This window comes from Penicillium concentricum (genome assembly GCF_028827145.1).
Source record: "Penicillium concentricum strain IBT 3081 chromosome Unknown utg000002l_segment0_segment0, whole genome shotgun sequence".
NCBI classification, from domain to species: domain Eukaryota; kingdom Fungi; phylum Ascomycota; class Eurotiomycetes; order Eurotiales; family Aspergillaceae; genus Penicillium; species Penicillium concentricum.
In genome coordinates, this window is record NW_026622755.1 from 8993514 (window position 1) to 9011885 (window position 18372).

Genomic DNA, 18372 nt, shown 5'->3' on the forward strand with positions numbered 1-18372 from the left:
GGGTTATGCTTAATATTGTGAATGTTCTGCTGTGACCATTGTTAATTATTTCAAATGGTGATAGCACTGTAGGTAGAATGAAACACGACAGTAGAATTACATACTTCGTATTGAGGCAGTCAAAAAAAGTATGATTCACCTTAGATCTTTACTCCATACTCCATATTTAGCTCTCAAGGGTAGAAAGCTTTTTTTATGTTACTTTCATAAATAGATTTCCTTGGCGGGGCTCTTGGAGACGCGGGATCAGGCCCCTATTTTGTAGTTGCTCCATTTTAATATCACCAAGGAAGGGTTTTTTCATTGGTAACAATCAATCTGAAACCATAGGCAATGAATTCTTTAGAGATAAATCCCTTTAAAATATTTATAAAGTACTCCATACTGTAGTTACTCTCTAGCAACAGACTGGGTACTCTATATTGAGTTCACCAATTATGTATGGACAACTGGTAAGCGTTGTGAAAGGCATCCGATGATAATCACAATAATTGATGGAGTACCATAGGCTATCGAAAGCGATAAGAATAGACATCTGTGATTTAGGGTGGCACCCCAGCGCTTGGCCCTGTCTCACATTGATGGGACCATAGGGTGAACCCACATAGGCCCCAAATTTGATGTTTAACACATTCACAGTGCGCGATACAAAATGTGATTCCTAGTCCTGTTAACTGGATTGGTCGTACGCATCGTAACACGATTTTCACCAAGAACATTATGTGTCCATCCAGAAGCCTGTAAGGGGGTCCACCAATAAGCCTAGAACTGGGATTGTGCGAGGATCTTCGATCCGTGCTCCAGTCATGCTTGAGCCCTGCAGCTTTGTTCTCCCATGCCCCTCGAGTAGTACACGTCATGCATATATAGGGATGTTCGATAAAAAGAATGTTATAGTCAACTGGGTCTGCAGGTACCGTTAACTAAGTGAATTAATTTAAATGGTCGAATCAGGTTGACATCCCGTGTGGCTGGTGTGGCGTTTATGTTTTAGTGCAATCCCTTGCCCAAGATACTGTTCTGCCGTTCCATGGGTGGACTGGAGAACTTTAGCGCCACTTTGGCTGGAACCCCGGTAACCTGAGGGGAGACAACCTTGGGTCAAGTCTGGAGGAAAGCTTTAATATGTTCATGTTTACCTTCAATATTAGTAGCAATTCCTTTTAATATAGAATTAGACGATATCTTGGTAACATAAATTTAAGATATAAATCTAATGAAAATAGTAACATACCGAATGTTGGGCCTAGACTGAAACGGGGGGGGGGCCAATCAGTCCCAAATTCAGGGGCCCAAGATTAGACTGATCGGTCGTAATTCTCTAATTCTCTACGGTCGAGACTTTCCTCTCTTTTCCTCCTTTCAACTGATTATCGCATTGTGAGAGGGGATAATATCATTCACTAATTTCCAATCGCTTCTTCTCTCCTACTACTCTCGTTCATTGTTTCTTTACAGCTGGTGCGAAAACCGGTGTCTCACAATCCCTCATCCTTGCGACCCTTTCGACGTATTATTTATCTTTTTTGATTTCTTTTCTATAGCGGGTTGACCCTGCTTTACCTATTGGTTTTTTTTTCCCCTGTGACTTACCCACAGTCATTCCATATATCGTTACAACTCGCCCGATCCTCGCGCCAGTCGATCCCTACACCCTTGATGAATACGCGCCTACTTGGTTCAAACTGTTAGATTTTGGATTGGTATAACGTATATCGAACATCAATTGTGCTCGGCCAACATGCAGAACTACATATGGGCTCTGCTGGGCCTGGCCATGGTGCCTCAAGCCCTGGCAGCAGACGTACTATCCACGAACGGATTCAACCTGTGCATGACCGATTCGGCAATCAACGTCCAAAAGATGGATGTTACCTACACTCGCTCCACTGGAGTAGTTGTCTTCGACGTGGCTGGTACCAACGCGATGGAACAGAAGGTGCAGGCGGCTATCACCGTCACTGCCTATGGCAACGAAATCTACAGCAAAGAATTTGATCCCTGCGGCGACGAGATCCATGTGGACGAACTCTGCCCCGTTCCCAAGGGTACATTCAAAGCTAGCGGATCCATGGAGGTTCCGTCCGAATATGCTAGCCAGATCCCTGGTATCGCATTCAAAATTCCCGACTTGGATGGCCAAGCAAAGCTTGTCCTTACATCCAAGAAAGAGAAGAAGAACGTGGCGTGTATCCAATCTCAATTGTCCAACGGCCACACCGTCGATGTCGGCGCGGTCAAATATGTCTCGGCCGGAATTGCGGCAGGCGCTCTAGCACTGAGCGGTGTCTCTGCCCTCGGCTCGGCGGGAACTGTTGGATCACCGTCCAACAGCCCTGGATTTGGCGATGTGATGGGCTGGTTCCATTCCATGGCCACCAATGGCATGCTCAGTGTTGCCTACCCTCCTGTCTATCGCAGCTTTTCCTCAAACTTCATGTGGAGTACTGGTTTGATCCCTTGGGCTGGCATGCAACAGTCCATTGACAAATTCCGGGAGGCCACTGGCGGTAACTTGACCACTGAAAGCTATGAGTACTTGAAGAGTTCCTCTGCCACCCACAGTAGCTCATCATCCACCAACACAACGAAACGGAGTTGGGATTATACCCTCGAATTCGGCGAGATGGTCGCTCGCTCGGTTGAGGCCTCCGCCGATGCCAGTGTTTCGGAGAGCTCTTCAGACAGTGGGGACAGTGACTCTTCGAGCACGGTTAACGACCTGAAGAAACTCGCTCAGGACCTGATGGTTCCTTCTGCCAATATTTTCATGACTGTTCTCCTCATCTTTGCCATCGTGATTGCCGTGGTTGTCGTCGGTATTCTTCTATTGAAGGTCATACTGGAACTGTGGGCGCTGTATGGCAACTTCCCGAACAAGCTATCCGACTTCCGGAAAGATTACTGGGGCTTGATGGCGCGGACAATCACCAACATGATCCTTGTGCTTTACAGTATCTGGGTGCTATATTGTGTCTACCAACTACGAAAGGGTGACTCGTGGGCAGCAAAGACGCTGGCTGCCATAACCCTCACTATCTTCACAGCGGTTCTTCTTTTCTTTGCCATTCGCATTGTCTACATGGCTCGCAAGTACAAAAAGGCCGAGGGAGATGCCTCCAGCCTGTACGAGGACAAGGAAACCTGGAAAAAATACAGTCTGTTTTACGATAACTACAAGAAGGACTTCTGGTGGCTCTTCATCCCCGTCATTGTGTATGCATTGGTCAAGGGCTGCATCATCGCCGGTGGCGAGGGCCACGGTTTGTTCCAAAGTGCCGGCCAGCTCGCCTGCGAGATCCTTCTACTGGGACTCCTGGTGTGGAGCCGCCCATATGCCACCAAGGCATCAATGGGAATCAACATCGCCGTCCAGGTCGTCCGTGTTCTGTCCATTGTTTGCGTCCTGGTCTTCGTCGAAGAACTTGGCCTTTCCCAAACAACAAAGACTGTCACTGGCATTGTCCTCATTGTCGTGCAGTCCACTCTCACTGCAGTTCTCGCCATTCTCATCGCAGTCAATGCCATCATCAATTGCTGCCGCGAGAACCCGCATGCTAAGCGGAGAAGAGAAGCTGGTAAGTCAAAGCTACTTTCTGATCTAAGCTCTATCCCAACATGTACATACACTAACGATTACTTTCTTATAGAAAAAGCAAACCGCGACCTCGACGACCTGACTCCCTTGGACGCCCGAGACTCCCTTCTTATGGACCACCCGCAACGCAAGGATTACGCCGAGATGAGCAACTTCAACTTCAACGGCCCATACGAGTCTTACCGAGACGAACCCAAGCGAGCTGGACCAACTGGCAGCGACGAACGCGCTGGCCTAGTCCGCAACGACTACGGCGTGGCACACGGGCGCAGTGCGAGTCCCGACAGCCACCATTCGCGAAGCTCTCTCGAAGGCCGTCGGCCCGCAGCTCCAGGCTACGGGATGGCATATTAAAAAAAGAAACAAAAAACAATAAAAAACAACCAACGAAGGCGTCACAGACTCGATATGACGTTACACCTCTTCTTGCTTCCATATTTTTTACCTTGCTCGACATTCTTAGATCGGGCACACGCGCTGTGACTTGGGAGTTACTTTTTTTTGACGGTTTTTAGCGTGTGCTTGAAAATGGCGGGCATTTATTGATCTTCCCGCCTTTAGATGTCTCTTCTTGTGTGATATCACTTACATCCATTCTTTTTTCATCTTGTCTCTATACATACCTCATTCATTATCATCTTTACCATCTATCATTTATATTACAGCTTGCACCCTGATGAGCATTTCTTCTATATTGAGTTATTAATCCCTGGATCTTTTTCGTAGTCTTATAACCCTGGTAAGATGAGTATGTTGCAGCGAAAAGATCTCTCACGTTGGTCCATTTTTTAAACAGTGATCCTAACAATAGTCCGAAGTTAGAGTCGAGTATTCTGTTCTTTCTTTGAGATAAAAGTCTATAGATAGAAGCATTGACATGCATGGCGAAAGCGAGATGGATGGATAGATAAACAAATAGACCTACTAAGAGAGGAGAGTCATCTATCTGAGCAATCCCATGAAGATGTTCTCTGTATATATCTCTCTTAAAGTGTTGGAAGTTGGAAGCTTACATTGTAGGGTAGCAAACCTTCCAACAAATTTATGAACACTAGCCCAGGTGCGCATTTGATTGATCACCAAATCATCAACATTGCCAGGGCAATACATTAATTCAAGGAGAGCTGAATATTGAAGATTAATGCAAAATTGTATCTTTCAGATTGAAGTAACCGTAAATTACAAAGGCTGGAGTGTTATTCGTAGGTCACGAACTGGGGAATCCTGTCTATGTCACGTGGATTGTGTGGCCCTATCTCAAAGACAACCCATACATTTAATTTGATCATCGCACCATATGAACAATGATCCTGATCTCGAAAATAAATGAATATTTATCTAAAAGTGTTTATAGCCCCCTAATCGTTATTTAAAATACATGAAATGGTCCTCCGTGGCTTGGTTGGGTCGTATCGCGCTGGCTCTCCCACCCATAAATACAATGACTTGGGGAGCTCCGAACCCTGCTACCTAGCAACAAAAGCCCAGCAACAAAGGCCCAGCAGCGAAAACCCTACACCCTACGCCCTTCAAGATCATCTACAACGTAACTCGAATGAACACTTTTGACTCTTGATTGTGAGGCTAACTTCACAACAAAAGGTAGTGTATCAACGAGCTTGAACGAAGGTTAAAGACTCGCTTTCACCGATCGCCGAACAATTTCCCTCCCGGTTAGCACGAGAAACCTCGACCCATGCCTTGATTCCCAGACCTCGACACTGGCGAACAAAAGCTCTGCCCACGAAAGCACCGAACCAGAGACAACCTTGAAACGAAGACAAAGAGTATGGAAATCGCCAATACAACCAGTTCGCCGGGCCCCAACTTCGCCTTCGCTGGCGGCCGCACAATTATCAATCCATGAGGCCCAAATTCGCTGGCCCCAGGTAAAAAAAAGACTTAAAAAACACATAAAAGAAACGAAATCGGATCTGAAACGAGAAGGGAGTAGATGCGTCATTTGAAGGTAGCACACAACGAGCAGCTTAGCGCTGGTAGGGGTGGTAGGTACGGTGTCCACCTCGGCCGCCACCACGGTAGTTCGCACCAGGCTTGCCGGCGTTACGGGGTCCAGTGGGAGCATTAGGGGGAGCAGTGCCCTGGGGCTGAGGAGTGGTTCCTGTTTGAGAGAAGTGTTAGTCAATGAGAGCAAGGAAACCAGGAACGGAATTGAGATGAAAGGGACACAATATGCAGAAACTCGTAAGAATCACATACCACTACCCGAACTTCCAATGCGTCTCATACCTGCTGGTCCGGTCGGGACGTGAGGTTGAGGGACTTCATCGTACATGCCCTCCCACGAAGTCGGGCCACCCTGCTGCTGGTAAGGCGAGAAACCGCGAGGGTCCATCGAGCGATTAATTTGCTGCTGCTCATACTTTTGCTGCTCAAAGGCAATCTGCTCGGTGGCGTTGTATCCAGGTCCAGTTTGTCCTCTGGCTGGGGTTCCAGCTCCGTTGTTGTAGTTGGCGGCCATGGCGGCGGCGTTGGGAACGGGGCTAGCGCAATCGCTGCCTGGACCGCCGGGAACGTTGGCTTGGTTGGGCTGCATCATAGTGGGGTTCATCATGTTGGGCATAGCCTGCTGGGAGCCAGGGCTCTGAGGGCCGGGGCTCATAGCACCTTGCTGCTGGGCACCCATTTGCTGTTGCTGCTGCTGGCGCATCTGCATCTGCTGCATTTGTTGCATCTGCGCGATCATAGCGGGGTTCATGTTCATAGCGTTCATGTTCATGCCAGGCATTCCCCCTTGACCGGCAGCCATTGACTGCTGCATCATAGTAAAGTACTGCTGCATGCGTTGCCAGTACTGGGCCATCATTTGAGGAGTCATCGAGCTACCCTGTCCCTGCTGAGCGGCTTGCTGCTGACCTCCATCGTTCTGGTTTTGGTCGCGGTATCCTCCGTTGCGGTGGCCGCCGCCGGCGCCGCGTTGATCGTTGTTCTCGCGCAGGTTGCCACGGGGCTGGGCCTTCTTGACCTCGATTGGCTTGCCCAGAATCTCAAGAGGACGGGAGAGAGCCTTCTCAACGGCAGCATCACCGTCGAAAGTGACGAAACCGAATCCGCGGGGACGTCCAGTGTCCTTGTCCATCATAAGAGTGGCATCCACAACACGGCCAAACTGCGTAAAGAATTGCTTGAAATCCTGCTCGGTAGCCTCCTGGCTAACACCACCAACAAAAATCTTAGAAGTCTTCTCCTGCTCATCACGGGGAATAGCACGCTTGGGATCAATCTTCAATATTTGTCAGCAACAGTTTGCTTTGTCTAATTGTGAGGCAGTCCTTACAATCTTTCCATCCAGATAATGCTCCTTCACCATCACAGTATTGACAGTCTTAGCGTCACGGAAAGTCAAAAAGCCAAAGCCGCGAGAGCGTCCAGTGGCGCTATCCCGCATGACGGTGCACTCCTGAACCTCACCGAATTGAGAGAAATAGTCACGAAGGGACTCTGAATGAATACCAAGATATGTTAGCTAAATGACGCGTTTCTGTGTAGTAAAGATATATATCCATACCGTCTGTAGTTTCCCAGTTCAGACCACCAATGAACATTTTTCTAACAATCCCATTTGCATCGGTCAGCGGCGGCTCATCGAAAAAAAAGAACATGGAACGGCCCGGGGAACGATATTCAGTGAGCAACATGATGCTGAAGGTAATGTGATAGAAATGATAATGGGTAAGACAAAGGAAGCAAATCAATATGCAAAAGTGAGTGGCCAGGTATTGCTATTCATGGGCTAGTCGAGCGTGCGAAAAGCCTCGCTATTCTGAGCACATTGCCCTAGAACAGACAGGGCACGTGCTAGGTCGGTACATGATCATTGTACCTCATAGTCACTGTCAATGTATACTTGTACGGTCTTGAGCAAATTTCATGTTCATGACCGGGATTTAACGTCAAGCCCACTGGTTTACATGGGCTTGGATGCACAATTCATGTCCCTCTCTTTCTGGATTGCTCAAGCCGGAGACAGGCGAGATGAGAAGCGTGGAGGTGCAAGTATTTCAGTCGTAAAAAGTGAATTGTCACTGTCTGTCTGTCTGACCCGTGAAAACCTTTGCCTTGTCTAACACAGAGTCCCAAGCTAGATAGCTACTTCTTGCTCTGCCCTATCAAGGTATATCGACAGGAAACTATATAGTATCGGCTGTACTATATATGAATCGTTCGTGACAAAGGTCCGTGGGTGGCGTGTGGTTGATTTGTGCAAGCGATTGACTTCATCTAAGACTCCAGGCAATGTGCCCTTTGAGCCTCCGCTTGACTCCGTGGAGCGAATGCCGGGTATCCCAATGTGAATTGTAGATCACTTGTGGCAGACGTCGGTGGTTGTGTGCTGGTTCCTCGAAGAGACATGTTCATTGGTCGCCAAGCCCGCATTTTGTTTTCCCTCCTTTGAAAATGCATGCGCCACCAAATAATCGGCGAATTTTTCCTCAAACAGCCCACAGTCCACAGCCCAGAGATATTTTAACCCGTAGCTAGGAGACTCCTTCCTGCACCCAGAATTGTAGTCGAAACCCATGAATAGCAATTGGTACCACGCAGGCTTGTACCGACGCGGTAAAGCCCAAAACCAGACAGATAAATGCAATTGGGGTAGAGTTCGAGCAGATAGATGTAAAAGAAACGCGATTAGTGGACTTACCCGTCTTCTTTGATCCCTGTTCCGTGAGACTCGGTCTCGGCAGGAGGGGGTGCCTGGGTAGTGGCAGGGGCGCCATAAGCGTTTCCAGAGCCATTGTGATAACCCGGGTCAAACTCCGAAGGCTGGGCAGGGTGCGATTCATATGTGCCAACAGGGGCAGGTGCGAAATCCTGGCCAACAGAGTCTCCAGCAGGTGCAAGGTTGGTCGCGCCTAGATCAGTAGGCTTTGGCGCCTCGACTGCTGCAGTAGTACGGTTGGTAGAGTCATCAGCATCGTAGCTAAAAAGAAGAAACCGGATTAGAATTTATTCAATGCAGAGTTCAGTAGAATACATACAGATCAGCAAAGAGATCATCTCCATCCTCTGGGTCAGCCATGATAAAATAGTGAGCGGTCAATAAGAGCAATAAGAGATGTAGTCACAAGAACACGTGCAACCCTAGTCTGTCAGAGTAGAAGCAAAACTAAAGTAACAAGAATCGCGGAAAATGTGAGAACAAGTGGATGAAGAAGTTGAGAAGTCCACCGCGGGAATCCCCAAGCGGACTGATTACATAATACGTTGCGATCACCCACGGGACTCGAGGTGAAAGCTACGTATTTTGTATCTATACATTTTAGAACCTGTGTTGCATTGATTTGCCTTTCATTTCGAGTCTATTTGTCCCAAATATGCTCTATTGATTTTCTATTTCCTTCCTACATGGCCTGGCTACAGGATAGACAGCATTCATTCTATTACAGTGCCACCCCGCACGTGTATTAGACTCCCGCATGAGCACACCACTTTCAGAATCACCATACGATGGCGAACAAAAAAGGGCAGGTATGTCTAACTCCCTATAAGACTCTCTTGAATCTGTGACATTGAGCTAACTGCATTCCTAGGAAATGGTCCAGGTTGGTTCGTATCTATTGTCTCCCCTTGCATTTTAATCGCAGCTATAGCTTACATGGCCTTTCGTCCCATTTAACAGACAAGTCGGAGTAAGTGGAAACTTTCTATGTCCTCTTCTACAGCTATACACACGGCTGTTAGGTCTATCGAATGCTAATGTCTCTTCAAGACGCACCGAATCGCCCTTCTGGGCTGGCCGAAGTACGTCCCTAAATCAGGGACCATCGAAGTTCTATGGCTCGAATACTGTGGTTGGCGCATCATACTCACATGCCAATATTGTACAGTACGTTATCCTGCATCCTACAGATCCAGCAATTGATCAGAAACGATGACTGACAAGTGTCTTCTTTGGCAGACCTACCTCCTCCCACTCAGGCCCGAGAACACCACCGAAACCATCTGCTACAAATGCTGCATCGAACTCAGCTCGCAGGCCAGGAAACCTAGTCGCCTCACCTCCCCGGCAACCCTACCCCGGCATGATGACGGAAGGGGTCAACGAGTGGAGTCGTGACCCCACTGAAGATGAAGATGAAGATGATGACGATGACGAGATTGTGTACGATGATGATGAAGATGAATTCGGGCTTCCTAGTCTTGCTAGCATGAGAAGGAAAAGATCCGCGCCTTTGAAGGCCCAGAATATTGATTTCAGTGGTGGAGCAGCAGGCAACCCCTCAACACTAGGGTACGGATTAAGCGCCGCCAACAGGCAACGCGCGAATAGTTCAGATATTGCGGAAGAGCGTGGTGCTCCGATGTATCCAACAGCTCGCAAGGGAGATGGGAAGATTCTCCGGCCCCAATACAAGGACATCTTACAAGGTATGTATGAGTGCATGACCGAAAGACACTGGAGCATGCTGACAGTTATAGACCCTGCCAATGCTCTGAACCTGATCAATCACTCCCCACCACCTATAGATGCTTCACCCAAAGAAAGGGACATTCATTCGAGTCGCATTACGCGAATTAACAAGTTCAAGCGCATCCTGCAAGCCAGTACGGTATCTCCCACCGAGCTGCGGGATCTCGCTTGGTCAGGTGTGCCAGAAGAAGTGCGGCCAATGACTTGGCAACTTCTTCTTGGGTATCTTCCTACAAATAGTGAACGACGCATCTCCACTCTGGAACGGAAGCGCAAGGAGTACCTTGACGGAGTCCGGCAGGCCTTTGACCGAGGTAGCGGAGCAAGTTCTGCAAACCCCTCTTCTTCGACAAAGGGCCGCGGCAGAGGACTTGATGAGGCGGTTTGGCACCAGATTAGTATTGATGTTCCACGCACCAGCCCCCACATTCCGCTGTACGGCTATGAAGCCACCCAGCGGTCTTTAGAACGCATCCTTTATCTCTGGGCCATCCGACACCCAGCAAGTGGTTATGTTCAAGGTATCAATGATCTAGTCACACCATTCTGGCAGGTCTTCCTGGGCGTTTACATAACCGATCTGAACGTCGAAGAAGGCATGGACCCAGGTCAATTGCCCCGGAGTGTGCTAGATGCAGTGGAAGCGGACACCTTTTGGTGTCTGACAAAGCTGCTGGATGGTATCCAAGACAACTACATATATGCTCAGCCTGGCATTCACCGACAGGTTAGGGCGCTGCGAGACTTGACAGTGCGCATCGATGCAGCACTCGCGAAGCACCTGGAGCAAGAAGGTGTGGAATTTATGCAATTCAGTTTCCGATGGATGAACTGCTTGCTCATGCGGGAAATGAGCATCAAAAACACGATACGCATGTGGGACACGTACATGGTTCGTTTCCCCCCAACGGACTGCTTTGCATCATACTGATTGTCATTCTAGGCTGAGGAGCAGGGCTTCTCTCGATTCCACCTCTATGTCTGCGCTGCATTCTTGGTCAAATGGACAGATCAATTGGTCAAGATGGATTTCCAGGTACGAGTTTCTAATCAAATATTGCCACTATTAAACAGGAACTAACGTTCTCCCAGGAGGTCATGATGTTCCTCCAAGCATTGCCAACGAAGGGTTGGACCGAGAAAGACATTGAGCTCTTACTTAGCGAAGCATTTATCTGGCAGAGCCTGTTTCAGGACTCGCGTGCTCACCTCCGGCCGGCTGGTGATGAACCTCCTGAAAATGGTATCTTTTATTGATAGTAATCATAATTCATGATCCGAATTTTCAACTTCTATTTTCGGATGCTTTCCCCCAGGGCAGACATGGTCTTTCTCGCTCAGTTGAAATGAATACCCTTTTGGTTGAATGCCCACAGCAGCTTCAAGAAATCATTCTCATCACACATTCTCGCGCGCCTCTCTCCAAGATCAGTGTCATCCTCCAGGACCTGGCGCACCTTCTCACGAACTAGCTCTGCAACCTTGCCACGCTTCTTGCGCGAAGCTCCATTCTTGAGTGCTGCTTCGAGACGGGCATTTGTGTCCGCCTTGAAGAAATCGGGAACATCGTCATCGTCCATATCCATGACCTCGTCGGCCGGTTCATCGGCAGCTTGTTCCTCCTGCTCATCGCCCATGTCCATTGCCATTGGGTCGTCATTGGCGACTTCAACCGGGCCATCCTCCACAGGAATGTCGTTTTGCGCACACCATGTCCGATAGTTTGCTTCTAGCAATTCCATGATGCTTGTCGTACCAATGAAACTAGACCGGAGAGTCTTGTTCTTCCGCACGAAAACGATTCGCAAAAGACCATCCCACTCTTCGTAGTTGATCTGTGGCCGTGGGTTCTTGGGGACCATTCGAATGACGCTTGACTCGACCTGCGGCGGTGGCTTGAAGTTGTTCTTGCCAACCTTCATGATATGATCAATCTTGGCCCACATTTGCGCATTGACTGAAAGTCGACTGTAAAGTTTGTCGCCAGGCTTGGCGAATAAACGCAGAGCGAATTCACGTTGGAACCTGTATGGGAGGTTCACATGTTAGCTCTCAATTATACAGAACATCCCTCGAAACTTCCAGTCTTGCTGGCGGGGCCTTACATGAGAACACAGGAACGAGGCGCCGGAGATGTAGCCAGGAGCTTGAATGTGAGAGGAGAAGAGATCTTGACTCTGTTAGACTCGGGAAGAACCCTTGGAAAAGAATTGAGGTTGACATACTTGGTAGGGAGTATTACTGATGCAGACATCGAAGTATGGGAGCTCCGTCTTCATTACATCTCCAAGAATGACCTCTAGGCGCTTTTGGTATGGAGTGGACTGGAAGCGCTTGGTGACTTCTGCAGCCATACGAGGATCCAATTCGACGGCAATGCACTTCTTTGCCTTTTCCAAAATCTTGGCTGTCAAGTTACCAGTACCGGGACCAATTTCGAGGACGATCTGTTGATTCACACACTATTAGTGTTTGTTAAGCCAATCCATGTTCTTTGTAACTCACATCGCTTTGCTTGAGCTCGGCCTTTTCCACAATTGCAGCTAGATATCCACCGTGTTAGATAGAGAAGGTATAGTGCAGTGAAAATCAGTCCTTACCAGCAATACCAGGGTTCTTCAGAACGTGCTGGCCAATATCAGTGTTCATCTTGAAGATGCTGTGAGCAGCTTTTGTCTTGGCAGCAGCATCTGACATGCCCTGCGAAGCGCTATTGCGCTTTGGCTTGTTAACCTTGGGCATCTTGTAGTAATAAGCCTCCGGAATTTGACAAATATCAAAAGAAACCAGAGAGAAAACCTGCGGCAACAAAGCACCGACTTCAATGTGGGCGGAACTTTTTTGCGATAAGATTGTCGGTACCGGATTTACTTTATCCCGAGCCCGCCTTCGCCTTCTGCGCCGTCGATGTCGAGCAATTTGAGTTGTGTTGAGCCCAATATGGCGTCTGGACGAAAGGATTTCCTAAGCCAGGCAGCGCCTGAGAACTATGTTGCTGGTCTAGGTCGTGGTGCGACAGGATTCACCACTCGCTCCGATCTTGGCCCGGCGCGTGAAGGACCTACGCCCGAACAGATCCAGGCTGCTCTGACCAAGAGAGCTCAGCTTCTTGGAGCTGCTGCACCTACCGCCTACGGAAGCACTACACGCGAGAAAGGCGGAAAAGAAGACGACAAGGAGGAGGAAGATGAGCGGTTCCAGGATCCCGACAACGAGGTTGGGCTGTTCGCATACGGACAGTTCGACCAAGAAGACGATGAGGCAGACCGCATTTACCAAGAGGTAGATGAGAAAATGGACAAGCGCCGGAGAGCTCGCAGGTTAGTCACATCCCTCCTATTCCCCCTCCGAAACCATTTGTTTATCGGGTTAGCCCCGGTTGTTTGGACAGAGTACCGACATGAATCGCTCGCCACCTACAGGGAAGCTCGAGAGAAAGCCGAACAACAAGAATACGAACGAAATAACCCGAAGATCCAACACCAATTTGCCGACCTGAAACGCACACTTGCCTCGGTATCCGAAGAAGACTGGGCCAACCTTCCGGAGGTTGGAGATTTGACGGGCAAGAATCGACGAGATAAACAGAATGCCCGACAGCGGTTTTATGCCGTCCCGGATAGTGTCATTGCTGGTGCGAGAGACTCAGCTCAGTACGGCACGACAATTGCCGAAGATGGCACGCAAACGAATGTCGACGAAGGAGAAGCCACCGAGGGCTCTATGATGAACTTCGCAGATATCGGTGCGGCGCGTGATAAAGTGCTGAAGGTCCGACTAGATCAGGTGGCATCCGCTGGTACATCCGGAACCTCTACGAATATCGACCCCAAGGGTTACCTCACCAGCTTGACCCAAACAGAAGCCAAAGCTGGTGAAGTTGAGGTGGGCGATATCAAGCGAGTTCGTACCCTGTTGGATTCCGTCACCAAGACCAACCCTAAGCATGCTCCCGGCTGGATTGCTCTAGCTCGTCTGGAGGAGCTTGCTGGTCGGATTGTGGCTGCTAGGAGTCTCATCGCTAAAGGGTGTGAGCTCTGCCCCAAAAGCGAAGATGCATGGCTGGAAAACATTCGACTCAATGAAGGCCACAATGCAAAGGTCATTGCAGCCAATGCTATCAAGAACAACGACCGTTCCACAAGACTTTGGACCGAGGCCATGAGATTAGAAACGGACACTCGTGCCAAGAAGAATGTCCTACGTCAGGCTATTTTGCACATTCCCCAATCGGTGCAGATCTGGAAAGAAGCTGTCAATCTAGAAGACGATCCAGCGGATGCGCGCTTGCTGTTGGCAAAGGCCGTTGAAATCATTCCTCTGTCAGTCGAGTTGTGGCTTGCGCTTGCTCGCCTTGAAACCCCAGAAAATGCGCAGAAAGTCTTGAATGCTGCTCGCAAAGCCGTTCCTACTAGCTATGAAATCTGGATTGCTGCAGCCCGACTCCAGGAACAGATGGGTACATTTGCGAAGGTCAATGTCATGAAGCGTGCTATTCAGTCCCTCGCCCGAGAGAACGCTATGCTGAAAAGAGAGGAATGGATTACAGAAGCTGAGAAATGCGAAGCCGAAGGCGCTGTCCTTACATGTGGAGGTATCATCCAAGAGACTCTCGGATGGGGCTTGGATGAGGATGATGACCGAAAAGATATCTGGATGGACGATGCAAAGGCCAGCATTGCCCGTGGTAACTACGAAACTGCCCGGGCAATTTACGCTTACGCCCTGCGGGTCTTTGTGAACCGCCGATCTATCTGGCTCGCAGCAGCGGACCTGGAGCGAAACCACGGCACCAAAGAAGCTCTCTGGCAGGTTCTGGAGAAGGCAGTGGAAGCATGCCCCCAAAGCGAGGAGCTCTGGCTCCTCCTTGCCAAGGAGAAATGGCAGTCTGGAGACATTGACGATGCTCGACGAGTCCTCGGCCGTGCCTTCAACCAAAACCCTAATAACGAAGATATCTGGCTGGCTGCTGTCAAGCTGGAGGCTGACGCCAAAAAGACCGACCAAGCTAGGGAGCTCCTGGCCACTGCTCGTCGTGAAGCCGGAACAGATCGCGTGTGGACCAAGAGCGTTGCTTTCGAGCGGCAGCTCGGCAACATCGATGACGCTCTGGATCTAGTCAATCAAGGCCTGCAACTCTTCCCGAAGGCCGACAAGCTCTGGATGATCAAGGGCCAAATTTACGAAGCGCAGAAAAAGTTCCCTCAGGCGCGCGAGGCATACGGAACAGGCACCCGAGCCTGCCCCAAGTCCGTTGCGTTGTGGCTACTTGCTTCGCGACTGGAAGAAAAAGCGGGCGCCGTGGTGCGGGCCCGATCCGTCCTCGACAAGGCCCGTTTGGCCGTTCCCAAGAGCGCAGAGCTCTGGACCGAAAGTGTGCGCGTTGAACGTCGCGCCAACAATATCGCTCAGGCCAAGGTCCTCATGGCGCGCGCGATCCAGGAAGTCCCAACATCGGGGCTTTTGTGGAGCGAAAGTATCTGGCATCTCGAGCCCCGCGCCCAGCGCAAGGCACGCAGTCTAGAGGCTATCAAGAAGGTCGAAAACGACCCTATCCTGTTCATCACTGTCGCGCGTATCTTCTGGGGCGAGCGTCGGTTGGAGAAGGCCATGACCTGGTTTGAGAAGGCGATCGTCTCGGATAGTGATTATGGTGATGGCTGGGCTTGGTATTACAAGTTCCTTATGCAGCATGGCACTGAGGTTAGTAACCCCCCTCTTTTCATTCATTTTTTTAGGTTCTTTGTTATCATTGGAATATCCAGCTGACATTTACGTACAGGAAAAACGAGCAGATGTCGTATCGAAGTGCATCTCGATGGAACCCAAGCACGGTGAATTCTGGCAGTCTATAGCGAAGGACCCGACCAATGCTTACAAGTCCACCGAGGAGATCTTGAAGCTTGTCGCAAGTGCCATCAACTAGCTGACATAATTTTTGTGGGTGTATTGTCTACAGGCGTTTCGGGGGCAGATTGCCCATGGAATTCAATATTTGACAGGGATATATGTCTCTGTTAGACTCATGTCTATGTAAAAATTCAGTGTCCTAATGTGTAACTATGTAATGACTTCCAAGATAACTAAATTGTAAAGTAGAATTCATGGGTATCGAACAAGCTTGACCTCCAACAGGGGTCATGGCCATTCAGCTTTTAAGGTCTGTTTGTTTTCGAGATTTCCCTTCATCCTCCAGATATCGACCGCTTCGCCTTGTCCCGTAAGAAGTGATACTGTACATGACCAAGATAGGAAGGTGAAAAGGACAAGACATGCGATCGAGAACGGATAAGACAATATCTTCAAACTCCAAATCCATATGCAAATCATGCGGCGCCACAAATAGTGATAGCCTCCCTTGGTAGTACCCAGACGCCGTGAGCCACCATCCAAACCGTGAGTAGAACCAAAAAAAGAGTAGAAAAAGCATGTAATGTAGCATGTATGAAAAACAACGGGGAAAAAAAGGACAGGGGGGTATAAAATTCTCATGCAGCCATGGACAGACACTCGTCGAGTAAAGAGCTCAACTGATCTCGATCACCGAGTGTGCCACCTTCCCAGTCTAGCAGAGAACCGTCTTCGTCTTCGTCCAGGTCCATCTCGTCTTCGTCGGGTTTGATTTTCTGATGTGGCTCACCAACGCCATTCTCCAACCGATCGTGCCTTTCAGTCTCGAGTTCGTCTTCGAGGTAGCCATTCATGATCTGGTCTACGATGAGTGGCATGTGGCCGAGGACACCGCCGCCCAGCTCCAAAGTTAACCGCAGGTCTCTAACGCCCAATGGTTTTCGAAGGTTGGCCTCTCTCGCTTCAACGGGGAGTAGGCCTGTGGCAGCGTCCTTCGCAATCTCTCCGCGTGTGTATGCAAGCTCTTCGACTTCTAGTTGGTGTCGGTACTGACGCATCATCATGTTATTGATTGTACCGGACGGGCCATTCGAACGGGTCCGCGAAAATACCGCGGATAAAACTTCCTTCACGAAAGTTTCCGTCGCAATTGCCATGAACTCAGCACATGGGAGCCCAGCACCGCTGGGTAGAGATTCTTCATAACATATGGGAACCATGCGGGCATGGATGGATTCGGCATCGGGGAATTCGCCTGTTTCTGCGGCGAGGGGTTGGGCATATCGTTTTCGGATTTCCAGTTCCCAGTCTGTAATGGAGGAAGATGGTTAGATATTATTTCCCGACAGGGGACCACGGGAACGGAGAGGATATCTCGAGTTCGACGGGGAGGATGTCGCCTTACTAGTCTTGTTAAGCCCACCCGCACTTGCGGGAACCTGGCTGGGCAATTTGAATTGCTTAGCTAGATGGCTTTCTTCGAGCTCTGTGAGAACTTTCTCATTGGGATCTCGCTGGTGATCATTAGCTCTCGGTTTCCGGGGTGAAGGGTTTCGTCATCGTTTGCGACTACACACCTCTGGGATTCCCTTTATGCGCCGACGGTCCCTCGGAGGTAATTTCATTACTTCCGTCTTCAATCTTTGTTCCGCAGCATCTCCGGAGACGGGCTTTGAGACCGTTGATGGTTTATCATTGGCCGATACCCAGTTTGCGACGCCATGATCGGGGAGGTCGCGCGTGAGGTTTCCGATGAGCGCGCATACGAAATTGTTATGTAGATGTTCGTTTTTAGGATCGGCGCACAAGAAGTAGTCGACTCGTGATGCGTATTCGCTCTGGTTGTAATGTCCTATAATCAGGCAAGAGGTCAGGAGGTGATCGAACCGGAGGCTAGTATTTAGAAGGGAAGGGGGAAACAGTCTCCGCGGAGCTCAAGCAATTGCTTTCTGACTAGAGATTCCATGCGCATCACGACATACCTAGTAAGAACAGAGCGGTGGCCTCTTTGTACTCGGCCCACTTGTCTCCGATGGCGGTCTTCAGGTCCGTGTAGGCATGCTCCAGCTCCAGTCTCGGCACTGATATTAGAGCTCTTGAGGTCTTCGCGGATACTGAGCCGTTGGGCACGACGCCCTTTGGATTTGAGACAGAGTCGCTCCGACTCAGAGCTGCCGGGTCAATCTGCATGGTTGCTGGACTCGCGAGAGCGCGACGGGCGACGCCGAAGGGCAGGGAATATTGGCACCTACGCCTTCATCAAGGAGGATTCTAGGGTTCAAACTAGAAATAAAGGAAGAGAGGATACTTTCATAAGAGAGACTGATGGACCGAAGATGAAAATTGATGGAGTGAAAGAGATGGCGATGGGTTTGGGTGGAAGGGGAGGTTCCGACTTACGGTTCCCCGCCAGAAGCCAGAAACGGATACATCGATGTGCGCCGAACTTATGCCCTTTTTATGTTTACATATATATCACTTCACTCTA

At 49.5% G+C, this 18372-nt stretch overlaps 7 protein-coding genes across 7 annotated transcripts; 4 read left to right on the forward strand and 3 right to left on the reverse strand.

Moving 5' to 3' along the window:
• Positions 1 to 1741: 1741 nt before the first annotated feature.
• N7517_007136 (transient receptor potential ion channel family protein) lies at positions 1742 to 3952 on the forward strand (the record flags this gene model as incomplete). The annotated part of the gene is made up of 2 exons (XM_056724866.1): positions 1742 to 3578; positions 3651 to 3952. The coding sequence occupies 2 exons, from the start codon at positions 1742 to 1744 to the stop codon at positions 3950 to 3952; spliced, it is 2139 nt and encodes a 712-aa protein (XP_056581116.1).
• Positions 3953 to 4981: 1029 nt separating this feature from the next.
• Positions 4982 to 5465, forward strand: N7517_007137 (uncharacterized protein; the record flags this gene model as incomplete). The annotated part of the gene is made up of 2 exons (XM_056724867.1): positions 4982 to 5144; positions 5311 to 5465. The coding sequence occupies 2 exons, from the start codon at positions 4982 to 4984 to the stop codon at positions 5463 to 5465; spliced, it is 318 nt and encodes a 105-aa protein (XP_056581117.1).
• A 121-nt stretch (positions 5466 to 5586) lies between these two features.
• N7517_007138 (Nucleotide-binding alpha-beta plait) lies at positions 5587 to 8642 on the reverse strand (the record flags this gene model as incomplete). Its single annotated transcript, XM_056724868.1, has 6 exons — positions 5587 to 5720; positions 5819 to 6842; positions 6897 to 7060; positions 7128 to 7261; positions 8265 to 8543; positions 8602 to 8642. The coding sequence occupies 6 exons, from the start codon at positions 8640 to 8642 to the stop codon at positions 5587 to 5589; spliced, it is 1776 nt and encodes a 591-aa protein (XP_056581118.1).
• A 428-nt stretch (positions 8643 to 9070) lies between these two features.
• Positions 9071 to 11291, forward strand: N7517_007139 (GTPase-activating protein GYP1; the record flags this gene model as incomplete). The annotated part of the gene is made up of 8 exons (XM_056724869.1): positions 9071 to 9091; positions 9154 to 9169; positions 9243 to 9252; positions 9333 to 9449; positions 9507 to 9991; positions 10043 to 10926; positions 10978 to 11070; positions 11127 to 11291. The coding sequence occupies 8 exons, from the start codon at positions 9071 to 9073 to the stop codon at positions 11289 to 11291; spliced, it is 1791 nt and encodes a 596-aa protein (XP_056581119.1).
• An 80-nt stretch (positions 11292 to 11371) lies between these two features.
• Positions 11372 to 12776, reverse strand: N7517_007140 (dimethyladenosine transferase; the record flags this gene model as incomplete). Its single annotated transcript, XM_056724870.1, has 5 exons — positions 11372 to 12059; positions 12140 to 12204; positions 12260 to 12481; positions 12540 to 12577; positions 12635 to 12776. 5 exons carry the CDS (start codon positions 12774 to 12776, stop codon positions 11372 to 11374), a joined length of 1155 nt encoding a protein of 384 aa, XP_056581120.1.
• Positions 12777 to 12974: 198 nt separating this feature from the next.
• N7517_007141 (U4/U6-U5 snRNP complex subunit PRP6) lies at positions 12975 to 15960 on the forward strand (the record flags this gene model as incomplete). The annotated part of the gene is made up of 2 exons (XM_056724871.1): positions 12975 to 15737; positions 15817 to 15960. 2 exons carry the CDS (start codon positions 12975 to 12977, stop codon positions 15958 to 15960), a joined length of 2907 nt encoding a protein of 968 aa, XP_056581121.1.
• Positions 15961 to 16522: 562 nt separating this feature from the next.
• N7517_007142 (TADA1 family protein) lies at positions 16523 to 18074 on the reverse strand (the record flags this gene model as incomplete). Its single annotated transcript, XM_056724872.1, has 4 exons — positions 16523 to 17193; positions 17290 to 17398; positions 17462 to 17736; positions 17867 to 18074. 4 exons carry the CDS (start codon positions 18072 to 18074, stop codon positions 16523 to 16525), a joined length of 1263 nt encoding a protein of 420 aa, XP_056581122.1.
• Between the last annotated feature and the right edge of the window lie 298 nt (positions 18075 to 18372).